The 15159-nt window shown below is 63.5% G+C and overlaps 7 protein-coding genes across 8 annotated transcripts; 2 read left to right on the forward strand and 5 right to left on the reverse strand.

The window, feature by feature from the left end:
* Positions 1 to 409: 409 nt before the first annotated feature.
* AMSG_08858 (gephyrin) lies at positions 410 to 2589 on the forward strand (the record flags this gene model as incomplete). The annotated part of the gene is made up of 2 exons (XM_013898949.1): positions 410 to 963; positions 1206 to 2589. The coding sequence occupies exons 1-2, from the start codon at positions 476 to 478 to the stop codon at positions 2587 to 2589; spliced, it is 1872 nt and encodes a 623-aa protein (XP_013754403.1). The 5' UTR covers positions 410 to 475.
* Positions 2579 to 5103, reverse strand: AMSG_08859 (WRKY transcription factor 1). The gene is made up of 3 exons (XM_013898950.1): positions 5034 to 5103; positions 2808 to 4613; positions 2579 to 2678 (listed from the first exon to the last, which is right to left on the reverse strand). The coding sequence occupies exon 2, from the start codon at positions 4556 to 4558 to the stop codon at positions 3086 to 3088; it is 1473 nt and encodes a 490-aa protein (XP_013754404.1). The 5' UTR covers positions 4559 to 4613; positions 5034 to 5103; the 3' UTR covers positions 2579 to 2678; positions 2808 to 3085.
* AMSG_08860 lies at positions 4950 to 7402 on the forward strand. Of its 2 annotated transcripts, XM_013898952.1 has the most exons (2): positions 4950 to 5040; positions 5479 to 7402. In XM_013898952.1, exon 2 carries the CDS (start codon positions 5672 to 5674, stop codon positions 7382 to 7384), a length of 1713 nt encoding a protein of 570 aa, XP_013754406.1. In that variant the 5' UTR covers positions 4950 to 5040; positions 5479 to 5671; the 3' UTR covers positions 7385 to 7402. The 2 variants fall into 2 exon arrangements, with proteins under 2 accessions (XP_013754406.1, XP_013754405.1); XM_013898951.1 differs by having other exon boundaries at positions 4950 to 7402.
* A 107-nt stretch (positions 7403 to 7509) lies between these two features.
* Positions 7510 to 8199, reverse strand: AMSG_08861 (mitochondrial inner membrane import translocase subunit). Its single transcript, XM_013898953.1, has 2 exons — positions 8067 to 8199; positions 7510 to 7914 (listed from the first exon to the last, which is right to left on the reverse strand). The coding sequence occupies exons 1-2, from the start codon at positions 8184 to 8186 to the stop codon at positions 7561 to 7563; spliced, it is 474 nt and encodes a 157-aa protein (XP_013754407.1). The 5' UTR covers positions 8187 to 8199; the 3' UTR covers positions 7510 to 7560.
* A 117-nt stretch (positions 8200 to 8316) lies between these two features.
* On the reverse strand, positions 8317 to 9281 carry AMSG_08862 (zinc finger protein). Its single transcript, XM_013898954.1, has 2 exons — positions 9156 to 9281; positions 8317 to 9042 (listed from the first exon to the last, which is right to left on the reverse strand). The coding sequence occupies exons 1-2, from the start codon at positions 9270 to 9272 to the stop codon at positions 8452 to 8454; spliced, it is 708 nt and encodes a 235-aa protein (XP_013754408.1). The 5' UTR covers positions 9273 to 9281; the 3' UTR covers positions 8317 to 8451.
* Positions 9282 to 10247: 966 nt separating this feature from the next.
* AMSG_08863 (sulfate transporter) lies at positions 10248 to 12559 on the reverse strand (the record flags this gene model as incomplete). The annotated part of the gene is made up of 1 exon (XM_013898955.1): positions 10248 to 12559. A coding segment is annotated over one exon (2297 nt), but the record flags the coding sequence as incomplete, so codon positions are not given.
* A 1591-nt stretch (positions 12560 to 14150) lies between these two features.
* Positions 14151 to 15061, reverse strand: AMSG_08865 (ubiquitin family protein; the record flags this gene model as incomplete). Its single annotated transcript, XM_013898956.1, has 3 exons — positions 14151 to 14363; positions 14676 to 14869; positions 14926 to 15061. The coding sequence occupies 3 exons, from the start codon at positions 15059 to 15061 to the stop codon at positions 14151 to 14153; spliced, it is 543 nt and encodes a 180-aa protein (XP_013754410.1).
* Between the last annotated feature and the right edge of the window lie 98 nt (positions 15062 to 15159).

Below are 15159 nucleotides of genomic sequence, written 5' to 3' on the forward strand. Positions count from 1 at the left end.
GATGGGTAGTGGGTGATGGGTGATGGGTGATGGGTGATGGGTGATGGGTGATGGATGGGTGATGGGTGATGGGTGATGGGTGATGGATGGGTGATGGGTGATGGGAGGTGGGTGGTGGGTGATGGGTGATGGGTGATGGGAGGTGGGAGGTGGATGGGTGATGGGTGATGGGTGATGGGAGGGTGATGGGTGATGGGTGATGGGTAGTGGGTGATGGGTGATGGGTGATGGGTGATGGGTGATGGGTGATGGGTGATGGGTGATGGCCCTAGCTGATGGCCCTAGCTGATGGCCCTGGCTGGTAGCCCTGGTGGCTCATCAGCCGATCACATCCCCCTCCGCCACATTAGCCACTTCAATCTGATGTGTGTGCTTGGCTGAGCCACCGCCTGCTCACCACCACGGCCACCACCACCACCACCACCACGGCCACCACCACGGCCACCACGTGACTAGTCCCCGCCCTCTGCCCGACATGACAGACCGACTCCGCGTGGGGATAGTGACCGTGTCTGACAGTGTGAGCCAGGGAAAGAGCCGGGACGCCACGGGTGCCGGCCTCATTGCCCTCCTCTGCAGCGAGACGTGGAGTGAGAGCTTCTGTGTGGTTGGTGGCCATGAAGCGCATGTGGTATGCGATGATGAAGAGGCCATCGGAGGCCTTGTGGAGGACATGATGGCTGACGGATCGGTGGATGTGGTGGTCACTGCGGGTGGTACTGGTCCATCGCCAAGGGATGTCACACCGGAGGCTCTGGCTCCTCTCCTCGGCAAGCGCTTTCCTGGCATCGTTGCACTCATGCACATGATCTCGGCTGAGAAATCACCCTCTCCGTTTTGGTCCCTCTCTCGCCCGGTCGCCGCTCTCGCGGCTCGGTATCCCGTCCTCGTCATCGCTTTGCCAGGCTCGCCAAAGGGTGCCATCGAGTGTCTCGAGCCGGTCCTTCCCTCGCTCGTCATATCGTTGATCTCGCCCGGGGTGGTGATGGCGGTCATGGCAGCCGCATCGCCCCGCATGAGGCAAAGGCCCACGCCAAATCCGTCGCCGCAGAGAGACTCTCACACGGTCACAGCCACGGTCACGGTCACCGCCACGGTCACTCTCACTCCCATGGCCTCTCTCATGGCCACGGCCACTCGCACGGCCACTCCCATGGCCACTCCCACGGCCACTCCCATGGCCACTCCCACGGCCACGCCTCGAGTGATCCGTGCTTTGCCGCCGGGCCGTCGCGCCGCGGGTCAAAGTACCCCATGATCCCGCTGGCAGAGGCGACAAAGGCTGTGCTCGACGCTGTGGCTGGCCTCCCGTCGCCAGACACCATCACGGTTGCGCTGGAGGCCGCCGTTGGACGCGTCCTTGCCGAGGACGTCGTCGCTCATGCCGACTTTCCTCCGTTTCCGGCGTCGATGAAGGACGGCTACGCCGTGGTCGCCGCAGATGGCGCGGGCACGTATCCAGTTGTCGACGACGTTGTCGCCGGCGCCAACGAGGCTCCGCCGAGCCTGCAGCCGGGCTCGGTTGTCCGCATCACCACCGGTGCCCCGCTCCCGCCCGGCGCCGACGCCGTGGTCATGGTTGAGCGGACTGAGGTCGCCGACGCCGGGTCCGGCGATGGACCCGAGCTCGCCGTCACCATCCTCGACAGCGTCCAGGCCGGGGCCGACGTCCGGCCGCCCGGATGTGACATCGCCGCTGGCACCACCGTCCTCGCCGCAGGCACCGTCCTCACGCCGGCTGACATTGGCCTCCTCGCCACCCTCGGCGTCGTCGCCCCGCGTGTTGTCCGCGCTCCGCGCGTTGTCCTCCTTTCAACCGGCACCGAGCTTGTTGAGGCCGGCACCGAGGGTGAGCTTCCTCGCGGCCGGATCCGTGACTCGAACCGGCCCATGCTCGCCGCCCGCCTCGCCGCACTCCCGGTCGAGGTTGTTGACCTCGGCATTGTTGCCGATGACGAGGCCGCCGTCGCTGCCGCGCTCGCCCATGCCGCCGCGCACGGTGACCTGGTTCTCACCTCAGGCGGCGTCTCGATGGGCCAGAAGGACCTGGTCAAGCCGCTGCTCGCCACCATGGGCTCCATCCACTTTGGCCGCGTCTGCCTCAAACCAGGCAAGCCGACGACGTTTGCCACCTTGGCGCGGACTCCGGCGTCGGCAGACGCGGCGCCGCCTGCGCCCGGGGATGCGGTCCTCGCCTTTGCACTGCCAGGCAATCCGGTCTCGGCGCTCGTCACCTTTGAGCTCTTTGTGGCGCCAGCCCTCGCCCTTCTTGCCCTTCCGCTCGCGACACGAACCGCAGCCATAGCCGCAGCAGGCGTCCGCGATCCGTCGGCGCCCGCTCTCATGCCGGGCCTTGCGCTTGCTGGCGCCGTCCTCGGCCACGCCATCGCGTGCGACCCGGCACGCCCCGAATTTCATCGGGTTGTGTTGCAGTGGTCGGCGCGGGAAAGTGCCTTTGTCGCCAACTCGACCGGTGTGCAGCGCTCATCGCGTCTCGCCTCAGCATCAGGCGCCTCTGCCCTCGCCTTTATCCCGCAGCAGTCCGAGCCGCTGGCCAAGGGCGCGGCCGTCGATGTTGTTCTCCTTTAACCCTTAACGGTACGGTCGTTCGGACGCGTTGTCGCGCGTCTCAAAGTGAACAACGCGATGATGCTTGATTTCCAGGCTACCGGCAGACGCTGCGCGACGCCTACTTGGCCTATGGCTTGATGGGAGGCGCGCCTGTACGTGATGGCGGCCAACACGTAGACGCCCGCCTGAAGGATACCCGACCTGGGAGCATGGGCGAGGTGCGCGAGGTGCCGTACGGCGCCGCTCTTCCGGATCGGCGGGCGCGAGCGCCAAGTCGAGCACCGAGTTGATGTCGAGGACGCTCGCGGCGCCGCTCATGACGGCCCTGACGTCGTGCGCCGTGAGCGTGCGCATCATAGCCGTTACAGCTGTCGTCTTCTCGCGCCCGGAGTGGTCCTCGGCGTGCGCCAACTTGTTGACGTTCTCGGCGGTCATGAGCGCGGCGCGCGCCACCTCGACCTCGGCCTTGGCATCAGCAAACTTCTCTCGCACCCTCTTCAGAATTTAAACATAGTTATTGCGGTGCCATTAGCGACGAGGCCATGGCATACGCGGCAGAGGCGGTCGAGTCAAGCAGGTGAGCGCGCTTTGCTGCTGGCATGCCAACGCCCGGCATCAAAACGCCGCCGGACTGATCGAGAGTCCGCTTGGCACCGACGGCGGGGTATGGTGCCGACGGCAGCGGGTTGGACGGCAGCGGGATGCTTGCCGGGTGCTGCGACATGATCGAGAGGTTGTAGTTGGGGTGCATGTGCTGCTGGTGGTGGTTGTGCAGCTGGAGAGCGTGAGCATGTGCGGCCTGGTTCTGGACACCAAGGCCAGCCTGGATCTGCATGTGCTGCTGAGCTTGGAACTGAGGCGGGGAGTGCGCCTGAGTGCGAGCCTGGGCTTGGGCCTGGAGCTGGGCCTGGACTTGAGCCTGGGCCTGCTGCAGCAACTGCAATTGTAGCAGCTGCTGCTGCTGCTGCTGCTGCATGCGGTACTGCATATTGGCCTGCTGCTGCGCCTGCTGGGCTTGTTGTGCCTGCTGAGCTTGCAGCTGCTGGTAGTACACCTGAGCGTTGGCGGCCTGCTGAGCCTGCGCAGGCAATGCGGAAGACATCGGCATCTGCGGGTTCATCGAGGAGGCGGACAGGTGCACCCCTGCGACCGAGAAGGGTGAAGCAGACGAGAGGGCCGACGCGTGGCCCGTGGCACTGTGGTGGGCAGAGCGTGAATGCGGTGGCGAATGAGAGTGCTTGCCACGGTAGAGCACATGTTCCTTGACGACATGCTGCTTGGTCGTCTCATCAAACTCCTTGGAGAGGATTTCGACCTGCTTCTTGGCCTTGCACTCGGTATTTGAGCACTTGTAGTAGGCGCGTGGGAACGCGTGGCCCTTAACGTGCTTCTGGCCGTACTTGCGCCATTTGTAGCCGTCGTCGAGCGGGCGGCGCGTTGACTTGCCGTCATCCTCAGCCATCGAGTGGGTATGGACGACCGACGACGAATCGGCCGGATACGGAGAGGGGATGGCAGGCGTGGCAAGGGAGAGAGGAGAAATGAGCGTCATCGCACCGATGCCTGGGGAGACCATCGGCGAGACAAGCGGCGAAGGAATGCCCATGGTTGCGCCAAACTGCATCGGCGAGATCATGTTGACAGCACGCGACATGCTCATCGGCGCTGCTGGAAGCTGCGAGAGCGCCGCGTTCGAGTTTTGCGCCGCGCGCAAAGAGCTGGAGGGCATGGCGACCACAACACTGAGATCGGGGCCTTCATCGCTGGTCCGAGCATCTTCTGACGAGCTCAAACGCGACGAGGCCGAGGTTGATTGCGGCCTCGGCGAGGTTGAGCTACACGTCGCCGAGCCAGCCGATGCGGGAGTACCCATGGAAAGGAGCGACTTGACCGCCACCGCAGGCGACGGCTCAGCCGATCGGCAATCGGCCACGACGGGCGTGGGCGATGTGGACGAGGTCGAGGTTGACACGGAGAGGCCTGGCATCTCGTGCGGGGAGTTAATGGGCGAGTGACGTTTGTGTTCCGCTCGGATCAATTGCCTAAAACAATAATGCCGCACCAACATGTCACAAACGTTTTGGGTGAGTGCGGGGCAAGATGGCAGGAACGCTCCCCAAAGGCGGGGAATGCGGAGGAAAAGCCCCCTTGAGTGTGGCAAGCTCACAACGGCTAAGGACACCAGCTGAGGGCATAACACGCACAAGGCCACATATCCCTGGGAGGCATGGTCATACCGGCCATGGCAGGTCAAGTCGTGACCTGACGTTGACCAAATTGCCACACGCTATGGTTCAAGCAAACGTTTGGCTTGCACAATGCATTGGCCAGATGCGACCAGCCGGCGATACGGGTCCTCACCGAGGAAACATGCATCTACCAAGTACAAATGATAAAGCGGAGAAGGGGGAGCGTGTGGGGAGGTGATGCGAACAAGTTGGGAGAAATAGGCATCTGCGTACTGAGTGGGTATGTAATTGGTTGGCAAGGAGAGTGTCACCGCACGTGCAGACTGGCGCGAGCGAGGTGTGGTCTCGACTCGCCAAAAGACTGTCTCATCGACAGGTAAATTGTTTTCCGCAAGCTTCTTGACCACTTTCACGAACACCCGTGTATCTGAGCCGCACTTTTTGCGCCGCGTCTGACCCACAATGCGGACGTTTTGCTGGGCTGGGCTGCGTTCGCTTGAGCGCATATGGAAGAGCCCACATGGGCACCATTTAGACCTGCGGTTGCCAAACGGACATGGTTGTCACCAGATCCGCCGCCAGCTTACGTGAGTCAACGTCGTTGGCTTGCGTTGTTGCCGTGGATGCGGTCAATATGTGGTCAATTACGCACTGATTTGGATGCGGGTTGCGAGCAGGAGCCCGCTGCGGGACTAACAACCCGCAATGCGACGCACAGCAGATCGTGAAAATGCCGCACCGATAGCTGTAACGCAAGAAGAGGTGCACGTTGGAGGCCTTGTGGAGGTAGGCGACAGTGGAGATCCGCACGCGTGCGAGGGAGGGCAGCGGTATGACGGACTCGACTGCCTGTCACTCGCGAGGATTTTGACTATCAAAGATGCCACCACCTGCCTGCCAATACCACGAGGATGCCGTATCAGTGCAGAGCTCAGTGTGGCGCGGACTCGGGTCAAGCACTTGCGCCCATGGCCCATCTGTCGAGCCACACCCCACTACGAGTCGCAATTGGCTGCGACTTGATGACTCGGTACTTACAAGCCTCACGTGCACGGCCAGCGCTGGTGCTGGTGTTGGCGCTGGCGATGGCGGCGGCGGCGGCGGCCGGGAAGGATACGGCGGGGGGCGCGAGCAGGGCGGTGCCGAGAGGGTGGAATGGGACCGGGCGCAAGTACGTGGTGGAACAGGTGGCATCGAACCACACGCTGGTAGCGGCAGCGCTGGCGCAGCGCGGGTGGCTGCCGTGTCCGCCGCGGCGGTTCGGGCGCGGCTGCCGGGCGGCGGCGCTCAAGTGGACGTGGTCGCCGGAGCGGTTTGCCAGCGAGCCGGAGGGGCGGGTGCTGAACCACTTCCACACTGCTGCTGTGATGACCCACAAGGACTTGCTGGCCGAGGCCCTGCTTGCCACCCACGGGGAGGACGCTGCGTGGGAGCTGCTGCCGCGGTCGTACATTGTCCGCGCCCCGCTCCCGACGGGCGAGGATGACGACGAGGGGAGCGTCAACGGCGAGACGGTCGACGACGACGGCGAGGCGCTGCTGGCTGCGCTGACGGGGCCCGATGCTACCGCTACTACCGACGACCCGCTGAGCGGCGACTCTTGCTTGGCCGGAGCATCCGTGCCGGACGTAGCCGGCGGTGGCGAGGTGCGGGCCGATGGCGGCGGCGACGGCGGAGGTGCCGAGCGCAAGGTGTGGATTGTCAAGCCTGCGGCGGCGGCGCGAGGGGTGGGCATCGAGCTGTTTGACGACGGCGCGGCGCTGGTGGAGTTTGTCAACCGTGAGTTTGCGCGGTCGCACGCCGAAGCAGCGTTTGTGGTGCAGGAGTACGTGGGCAACCCGCTGGTCATCCGCGGCAAGAAGTTTGACATCCGCCAGTTTGTCCTCGTCACCTCGCTCAACCCGCTGACGGTCTTTGTGCTCGACGACGCGTACCTGCGGTTCTCGACTGAAGACTACACGCTCGACAACCTCGACGACCGGTTTATCCACCTCACCAACCACCAGGTGCAGAAGGACTCGGCATCGTACGCATCGTCGGGCATTCCGGGCAACCAGTGGTCGCTTGCCCAACTCACAGCGCATCTGGCGGCCGAGTATCCGGACACGCCGCAGCTCTCACCAACAGCGCTGCGAGCCAACATGATTGATCTAGTGGTGAAGACGCTCGACGCGTGGGGCCCGGACGGCCACCGCGAGCGGTCGTTCGAGCTCCTTGGTTTTGACGTCCTCGTCGACGAGACCGGCAAACTCTGGCTCCTCGAAGTCAACATCTCGCCGGGCCTGCACTTGACGACCGACATAGTGCGGGCTCACCACAGCCATGCCATCGAGTCGCTGTTCCAGGTTGTGCTCGACGATTCGCAGACCGCCTTTCCGTCGCCGTCCGCCCACGCCAGCCTCTCGCCTGACGAACGCGCCGCCGCCGCCGCCGTCCGCGCCGCCGCCATCCTGCCGTGCTCGTCGGCAACTTCCTCGCCGCTGCCGCCGTGCGAGATCAAGGTCGGCGGGTGGGAGCTAGTCCGCCGCGGCGAGTACGACGCCGCCGCCGCTACTGCTGCCAGCGGCGCCTTTGCTGAGTTTCAGGCGAGCAGCGCGTCGCTCTCCATCTCCTCGATGAGCTAAGAACAGAGTTTATGTGTGGAAGTGGTGGGAGTTGTGGAGGTGGAGGGGGAGGAGGGGAGTGTGAACCGTCGACGCGCAGCAGGCAGGCGTGGCCCGGTGATGCAGTCAGAAGCCAGAGGCCTGCCGCCCACGCATCGGCGGCGGGGCGGACGGCGGTCGTGCCAGGCGACCGACGGCTACGACGGCGGGGCGGCGGCGCGACCCGGCTGGACTGACGGGTAGGCCGGCGCCGACGGCTGAGTAAAGTACGTGGTGACCTTCTCGATAAGCATGCCAACGCCCTCAAAAACGCCGAGGACGGCGCCGCCCGCGATGCCGTGCTGCAGCGCCTTGCGCGGGCCCTGGCGAATGGCAAGGAGGGCGCCGGTGAGGGCGCCGGCGGCCACCGGGTTGAAATGGTCCTCCTTGCCGCGGGCGCCGGCAATGGCGCAGTCGAACGAGGAGAACAGAGCCATCCAGATGGCAAAGGCCCCGCCGGTCACCGCAGCACGGTTCTTCACCGCCGCCACCATTCCGGCCATCCGCATGCCCTATCTCAACATAGCCAGTCGCCCTGTGGCGTGAGTGTGCGCCCGCTGCCCCCCCCCCCCCCTGTCGGCCCCCCTCCTTCTCCCTCCAATAACCGCCCGATCAAGCGGCGATCCGCAGCCGCCGGCATGACGCGGCAGAGGCTGGCACGTACCTTGGGCGCTGCGCGCGCGCCCTTGAAGGCATGGAATGCCCCAGAGCCGATGGTGCCCATGGCAAAGGCCGACCCAATGTCGTCAAGGATGCGGTACGGGCACGGGTCTCTTCCGTCCATGGTGGTGCAGGCGTGGAGTGGTGTGGCTTGTCGGGGGCGAGCGAGTGGGCGGTGATGGCTGGCGGGTGGCTGGCAACAGAGTAAGTAGGCGGCCGGCGGTCGGCGGCCGGAGGTCGGCAGCTAGAGAGAAGAGACGACGGTGGCAAGTTTACAGATATGGCCATCGGCACCGGGGCCGCAACTAATCCGAGCGGGCGGAACGGGTTTGGAGGGGGTGGAACGGACGTGGGACGGGGCTGTGGTACGTAGCAGCGATGAACAGCTATCACGACGGCAGCGCAGTCGATTGGTTGGTGGCGCTGGGCTCAGGCTCGGACTCGGGCTCAGACAGAGCGTAGTGGAGAGTGAGCGAGTACTCGAGGTTGTCCCAGTCCCAGTTGGTGAAGAACTTGTCGGGCGCGCGATCGAGCGGGCGGTTGGGGATCTTGACGGCGACGTTGGAGTATGGGTCTGCGGCAAAGACCAGATAGAGGTAGTCTTTGTCGGGCGCCTCATGCTTCTGCTCGTACGCCGACATGAACTGGTGCCGCGGCTGGATGCCGTCGGCAATCTCCGGGTAAGCGATCGAGATGCGTAGGCCGACCTGTTGAGTCTCGGGATCGAGCAGCCGCTCGACGGCGTGGTGCGGGACGCCGATGGTGGCCCGCCGCGGCGCGCGCCGCCCACCCGCGGCCGCCGCAGGCTGTGGCAGCGGCGCCGCCTCGGCCGCCTGCGCCTGCCGCGCCTGCCGCTTGGCGAGGTTCTGCCGGTGCTTGCGGGCCTGGGTGTGCGCGAGATACGAGCCCTCGTTCGAGTGGTGTGTGAGGCAGAGCGAGCACTCGTAGTGCCCATGGTGGGTGCGAGTGAAGAACGGGTCCTGAGCGCAGAAGGGGGAGGGGGGGGAGGGGAGCGTGAGTGGTTAGGAAGGGTGGGGGAGGGGAGGTGGGGGGGGGGGGGGAAGGGGGGAGGGAAGGAGGAGGGTAGACGTACCGACTTGAGGTCAATGGTTGTGAGTGCGAGCGCACGGATACGTTCTCTGCGTGCACGGTTGGCGACCGAGGCCGAGGCAACTGCACCCGAGCCGGTCTTGCCCTGGGCTTGGTCCATGGGGGGGAGTGGAGAGAGGGGTGGGGGAGGAGAGGCAGGGTGCCGGGTGGCGGGCTTCGGATCGCGACGAGGTGAGCTGAAGCCACCGACCCAACACCGCGTTTTCGAGCGGTTGGAAGCGGATTCATTTCCGAGCGCATTGAGGAGAGCGTTCTTGATAGCGGTCTGGGAGCGGTCTCGCAGTGGTTCCATGGGGTCGCTGTGTGTGCGTGTGTAGGGGGGGGGTACACCGCTGGCTGTACTGGCCACGGCAGTGGTGCAGATCGTGTTTTACTTGGCCATGAGGCCGCCGTCATGCTTGGGTGACTTGAAATCGAATCAAAGTTAATCATAGTTGTCATGTGCATCCCTGTACCCCCCCCCCCCGCCGCCGCCATGCCCGGGACAGACGTCACCCTGCCGTCCACACCACCCCTTCCCGACCGATGCACAAGCAGATGCTCTCAGAGGCACATCCTTACTACGGATAAGACGAAGGGATACTAGCCTCTCGTCTTATGCATGCGTACCGTTGATATGCCCAAGCCCCCGACCCGAAAACGACAGCGACCACATTGAGCACGTTTAAAGGGATATAAATATATATAAATATATGGATTTAGAATATATGAATATATGTGTGGGAAATAGAAAACTTTAATTGTTAAAATCTTTGTAATATTTATATGTTATTTTGGATCCAAATGTCATTGGTAAAGATTTCTACGGTCTGCTGCACCCGATCCCCACTCGCGTTCACAGAGAACCTGGTCCTGTCTTGCTACGCACTACTTACAGCATACAACAGATAGTGCATGTCCTGTTAGCTGCTTTCCTCCCGCTCTTGACACTCTAGCTCTCTCACAGCACTCACAATCTTCCACAATATTTTCCCTTGCAACCGGCCGTCAGACTTGCCGAGTCGGGCACGGGCAACCAACCGCTACCACCCACGTGTCTCGCGCACAACTGCTCTTCAAGCTGCAAACACCGTACTAACACAGCGTAGTTTTACCACGGCAGAGTCGGCTCACGATGACGACGAAGCAGAGTACGAGGCGGTCGAGTAGCGTGTGGTGAACGAGTTGCCGGACGACGAGGATGAGGTGAGAGAGGACATCGAGGGCGCGCCGGTCTCGGTGAGGTGCGGAGCCAGGAGCGGCTTGGTCTCGCGCGGTGCCGGGCCGCAGCAGCGGAAAGCAACAAGGCGCGAGGCAAAGCGGAGCCACTCGGTGTGCGAGTCGCCGCGGTGGGAGCGGGCGCCCGAGATGACGCCAAGGAAGCGCTTACGCTCGGCCTTGGGCAGAGTGAGGAAGCCGTCAAACTCGGAGGCGTGCGGGACCGAGTCAATCCACGAGCCCATGGGGGTAACAATGGTGTGCTCGGTAAGGTCGCCGAGGGTGGTGCCGAGGCGGACGGCGGTGGCCGAGTAGCGCGACGAATCGTCGGACGAAGGGGCCGACTCCTCGTCGGTGTGCGACGACGGGCCGAGCGGTCGTACGAGAGCGAGTCGATGTCCTCAGCCGTTCCCGGGCAGCACGCAAAGAGCGAGGTCGGGTGGGCACGGGCATGGCGGAGCTTGCGGCGGGTCTCGGGATCGTCGACATGAATCCACAAGTAGACGTTGATCTTCTCGTCGGCATCGTAGGCGGTGCATCCCATACGGAGATCGCCGGGGAGGATGGCGTGACCCGAGACGGCGCAGACACAGTGGCGCTGGGCAATGTCGACACGCCAGAGGCCGACGCCCGCCGGCGAGTCGTCCATGATGTCGGGCATGAGCGTGTGGCCACGCGAGACAAGCTTCTCAGCTGCGGCGCGGATAGAGCGGACATGGAGGAACTGCTGGGTCCGAAGGAACTGGATGGCCACCTCGTTGAGCGCAGTGAGGGCGGTGACGTCGTGGACAGCGGCGTGGGTGAGGTCGATAATGACGTGCTCCAGCTCGGTGTGCTGCTCCAGCTCGAGGTCGACGATGCGCTGGTGGAGGGCGCGGCCCGAGCCGAAGAACATGGGCCCAAGAATGGAGATGTGGGCAACAGGCCCGCCGGTGAGGCTCGACTTGGAGACCTGAACCGAGGCCTTCAGCTCGCGGGTCGAGTGCCACGCGTAGATGAGCGCCGAGAGAACGACACCGCAGAAGATGCCAATGGCAACGTCGACAAAGATGGTGACGAGGGTAACAACGGCAATGATGACGAGGTCGGTCGTCGGCACACGGCGGTTGACAAAGAGATCCGCAGTCCGAAGATGCCAGGTGTGGACAACAACGCCAAACATGATGCCGGCAAGGCCGCCGAGCGGAATGCGCTCCACAACCGGGTGCGCAAACAGCATCGAGGCCAGGAGCAGGAGCGACGAGACAAAGCCCGAGAGCCTGCCCGACGAGCCGCCCAGAACGTTGATGAGGGACTGGCCCACAAGCGGGTCGCCGCCCATCGAGCCCAGAAAGCCGGCTACAATGTTGGCCACGCCCTGCGCCGTCAGCTCGCGCATGTCGTTCGACCGCCGTTTGACAATCATGCCCACAATGTTGGCCGTCATGATGCCCTCCACAAAGATGACCGCTGCATACCGCAAAGAGTGCGGGAGAATAAGCACAAACGTGTCCCACGTGTACTCTACGTCCGGGAGGCCAAACGAAGGCAGGTCGCCCGAGACAGGCGTGATGTCGCCCACCTGCCGCGTCCCCAGCTCAAACACATGCTCGATGAAGAGCGCGCTGAGAATGGCGACCAGCGTCGCAGGGAACCGCTTCGTGACAAACGGAAAGAGCATGACAATGGCAAAGGCAATTGCGCAGTGCATCAGCGTCAATGCCAGCTTGCTCCCGCTCACGTAGCTCCCATCGTCGTCCTCAAAGTTGGGCAGCTGCGAGAGGCCGATGACCACCGCCAGACCGTTGACAAAGCCCACAAAGACCGGGAACGAGACTAGCTGCATGAAAGCCGAGACCCGGAGGAGCGCAACCACAATGAGGATCGGCCCAAGCAGAATCGTTGCCGCATACAGATACTGCTCGCCATCCGACTCAACAATGAGCGCCTGAATGACAGCGAGCGCGCCCGTCGTGCCCGAGATCATCCCGGGCTGCCCGCCAAACACAGACGTGATGAGCCCGATGATGAACGAGGTCCGGATGCCGATGAGCGGGTTGACTCCCGCAATGATACTGAAGGCAATCGACTCAGGCAGCATCGCCATCGAGACCGCCAGCCCGTTGAACAGGTCCAGCCAGAACGCCGCCCATGTTGTGATCCAGTGCTCGCGCCGGAGGAAGGCCTCCACTTTGTCAACCACCGCCATCTGACCGCCGCATCCACCCGCTCCCCGTCAGTCTGTCCACCCTGTCGGCTTGCTCCCTCCCCCCTGCTCTTCTCCACTGCGGCCCTGGCCATGTTTCGCCCTCACCCGCCCTCGCCTGCCCCTTCCCGCGCCTTGCCTGTCCCGCCCCCGGGATGGATGAAAACGGCGCGATCCCTCTCCCGCTGCTGACCCGCCACATACCTCGATGCGAATGAGCGACAAGTGACCGCACCTCCCACTCCCTCCGCTCCCCGCCCCGACCACCTTCCACCGCGCAGTACCACGCAAAGCTGCTGCACTGCAGCAGTGCAGCGCAGCGCAGGAGTACTTCTGTGACAGGGCGTGCCGCCAGCCCATCGGCTCTCGCAACTCAGGCATGCGGCCCAGTGGCGGCAGTCGGAACGGATGCTCGCGATGGTACTGCAGGCGCAGTCTCTCTTGGAGCGACCTACGGGCTCGCCACCATCTTTGTCGATGAGATCTCATCGTTTGAGCCAATGGCATAGTAGCTGGGACCATGCACGAGCTGCCAACCTCGTGCTCACTGGGGCACCACGGTCACCGACGCACGACGCATGGTTCGTCGGCTGGCGAGCGACATTCGCACAACTTCTGCGGCCATCGAGTCATTCGGAGCCAATGTCATCGGCCGCGGGTCGACACCTTCAACTTTCTCATCTCGTACTACGAGGATGGTGTCGAGCACAAGCAGACGATCCGCTTGATACGCGACGACGAGTCGCTCGAGATCTACGACGACTCTGCTGGTGACCGGGCACTGAAGATGGTTGGATGGTCGGAGCAGGAGAGCCAGTGAAAGCAGTGGAGCTTTGACCATGGCCGATCTTGCCAGTGGGCCGGAAGAGCTCGGCAGTGGCGCTGCTGCCTCTCCGCCCTCTCGCCAGTTTGTCGAGCTCGACCACAACGCCGCCCTGGGAATGTTTAGCCGCGTTGATGACCTGCAAGCTGCTACGCAAAAGGCTGTGCGTGACATCATCCAATCTCTCTGGTCCCTACTCTACAACTGTAGCGTCGCCCTCGGACGGGCCAGGCTCATCTGCGCGCCGTCGCACTCGGAACGTGGTGCTCAACGAGTTTCATCCCATCACACTTTCCGGCCAGCCATAGCAAGTGGCTATACATGAGCGATCGCATCACGACCGTCGTGCACGCCATCATCGAGTGGCGCGCAGGCTTCACGGCCAAGTACGCCGTCGGTACAAGGACAAAGAGATAGCACCCGCCTGCAGCTGCAGCGCCCCGCGCTCACCGAGCAATACCGCGTTGAGCTATCTCAACACCCTCTGGTGCAGCAATCGCTTACTTTACCGTGTTGTACAGCAATGCGAGAATCATTCAGACAAGGGTCCACTATCGCGTCTGGGTCGACATCCTACCTCGCCGCAGACAGCAAGACTTGCTACGCCAATTCAGCCAGGACTTCAACTTCTTCACCTAAATCACGGAGCCGCATCATTCCCTCTTCCACTTGCTTGCAGGCTCATCCATCATCGCCCGCGACCAACGCGGGCTACGTCCTCGCCCGGATCGGACCGATTCGGATCGGGAGTCTCTCGCTGACGTTGCGCTCCCTTAGTTGTAGAACATCTCAAAGTTGAACCCGTCGGGAATCTCGTAGTCGCCGAGTGTGATGTGGTCCTTGTATACTCGGTCGGCCTTCTGCAGGCGGATGCGCTCCGGCTGCAGGCCCGTCTGCGACGCAATCATCAGCTTGAGCTCGCCGACCGTGTCGTCGTCGTTCATGAGCACCGCCAGCTTGGTCCCGAGCCGGTCATTGACAAACACCTCGAGCATGCACGTGCGTATGTGTGTGTGTGTAAAGTATTTCGTGTCTATGGGGGGAGTGGGGTGGCTGTAGCGGTGGTTATGGCTATGGCCGTGGACGTGGCCGTGGTTCGACGCTGTCGCTCACCTTGAGAGCCAGACTCTGGGACCGGCATCGCGTGGCCGGGCTCGCATAGGCAGCAGCAGCAGGGGACGGAACCTCGGGTGGCGGCGGAGAGATTGGCGGCAAGGGCATCGTGAAACAGCCCACCACTCCCCCCTAGCGACTACACATATATGTAGTCGCTGGGGGGCAGTGGTGGGCTGTTTCACATCGTGGCCAGCGGCAGCAGCAAGAACGGCGGCATCGAGCTCGCCGTCGTCGCGGCCGATGGTGGTGGCAGTTGGATCGGCGTTGCAGGCGAGCAGTAGCTCGGCTATAGCATCGTAGCCCACGTGGGCGGCAAGGAGAAGCGGGTGAGAGTGGGCCCAGTCGTCGCCGCGGGCGCGGGACTCGACATCGACCGCTACCGCAACGCTCAGTCCCTGGCACCTGCTGGCTGTCCTAGCCGCAGACTCAGACCAGCCGCATCGGCGGCTCCGCAAGCCACGCCAGGGGCAGGAGCAGCAGCAGCAGCTCCGGCGGCCGGCTCACACGAGCCCCAAGTGGCGCAATCCGTGCTGCCTGGCGGTGGAGTCGCTTTCCGCTCTAAAAACATCCTTGCACACGTTAGCCAGGTCGCATACCACCGACCCGCTCCGATGCCAGTCAGGCCGAGCAGGCCCACCACGACCATCCATGAGCAACTTGCGGCTC

This window comes from Thecamonas trahens (assembly GCF_000142905.1).
Source record: "Thecamonas trahens ATCC 50062 unplaced genomic scaffold supercont1.49, whole genome shotgun sequence".
In the NCBI taxonomy this organism is placed as follows: Eukaryota; order Apusomonadida; family Apusomonadidae; genus Thecamonas; species Thecamonas trahens.

Excerpts from the sequence above, each read along its gene's own strand:
- AMSG_08859 (XM_013898950.1), bottom strand. The coding sequence starts at position 4,558 with ATGCCAGGCCTCTCCGTGTCAACCTCGACCTCGTCCACATCGCCCACG.
- AMSG_08860 (XM_013898951.1), top strand. The coding sequence starts at position 5,672 with ATGCCGTATCAGTGCAGAGCTCAGTGTGGCGCGGACTCGGGTCAAGCA.
- AMSG_08861 (XM_013898953.1), bottom strand. The coding sequence starts at position 8,186 with ATGGACGGAAGAGACCCGTGCCCGTACCGCATCCTTGACGACATTGGG. Across the intron at positions 7,915-8,066 it reads GCGCGCGCGCAGCGCCCAAG|GGCATGCGGATGGCCGGAAT; the intron begins GTACGTGCCAGC and ends ATGTTGAGATAG.
- AMSG_08862 (XM_013898954.1), bottom strand. The coding sequence starts at position 9,272 with ATGGACCAAGCCCAGGGCAAGACCGGCTCGGGTGCAGTTGCCTCGGCC. Across the intron at positions 9,043-9,155 it reads CAACCATTGACCTCAAGTCG|GACCCGTTCTTCACTCGCAC; the intron begins GTACGTCTACCC and ends TTCTGCGCTCAG.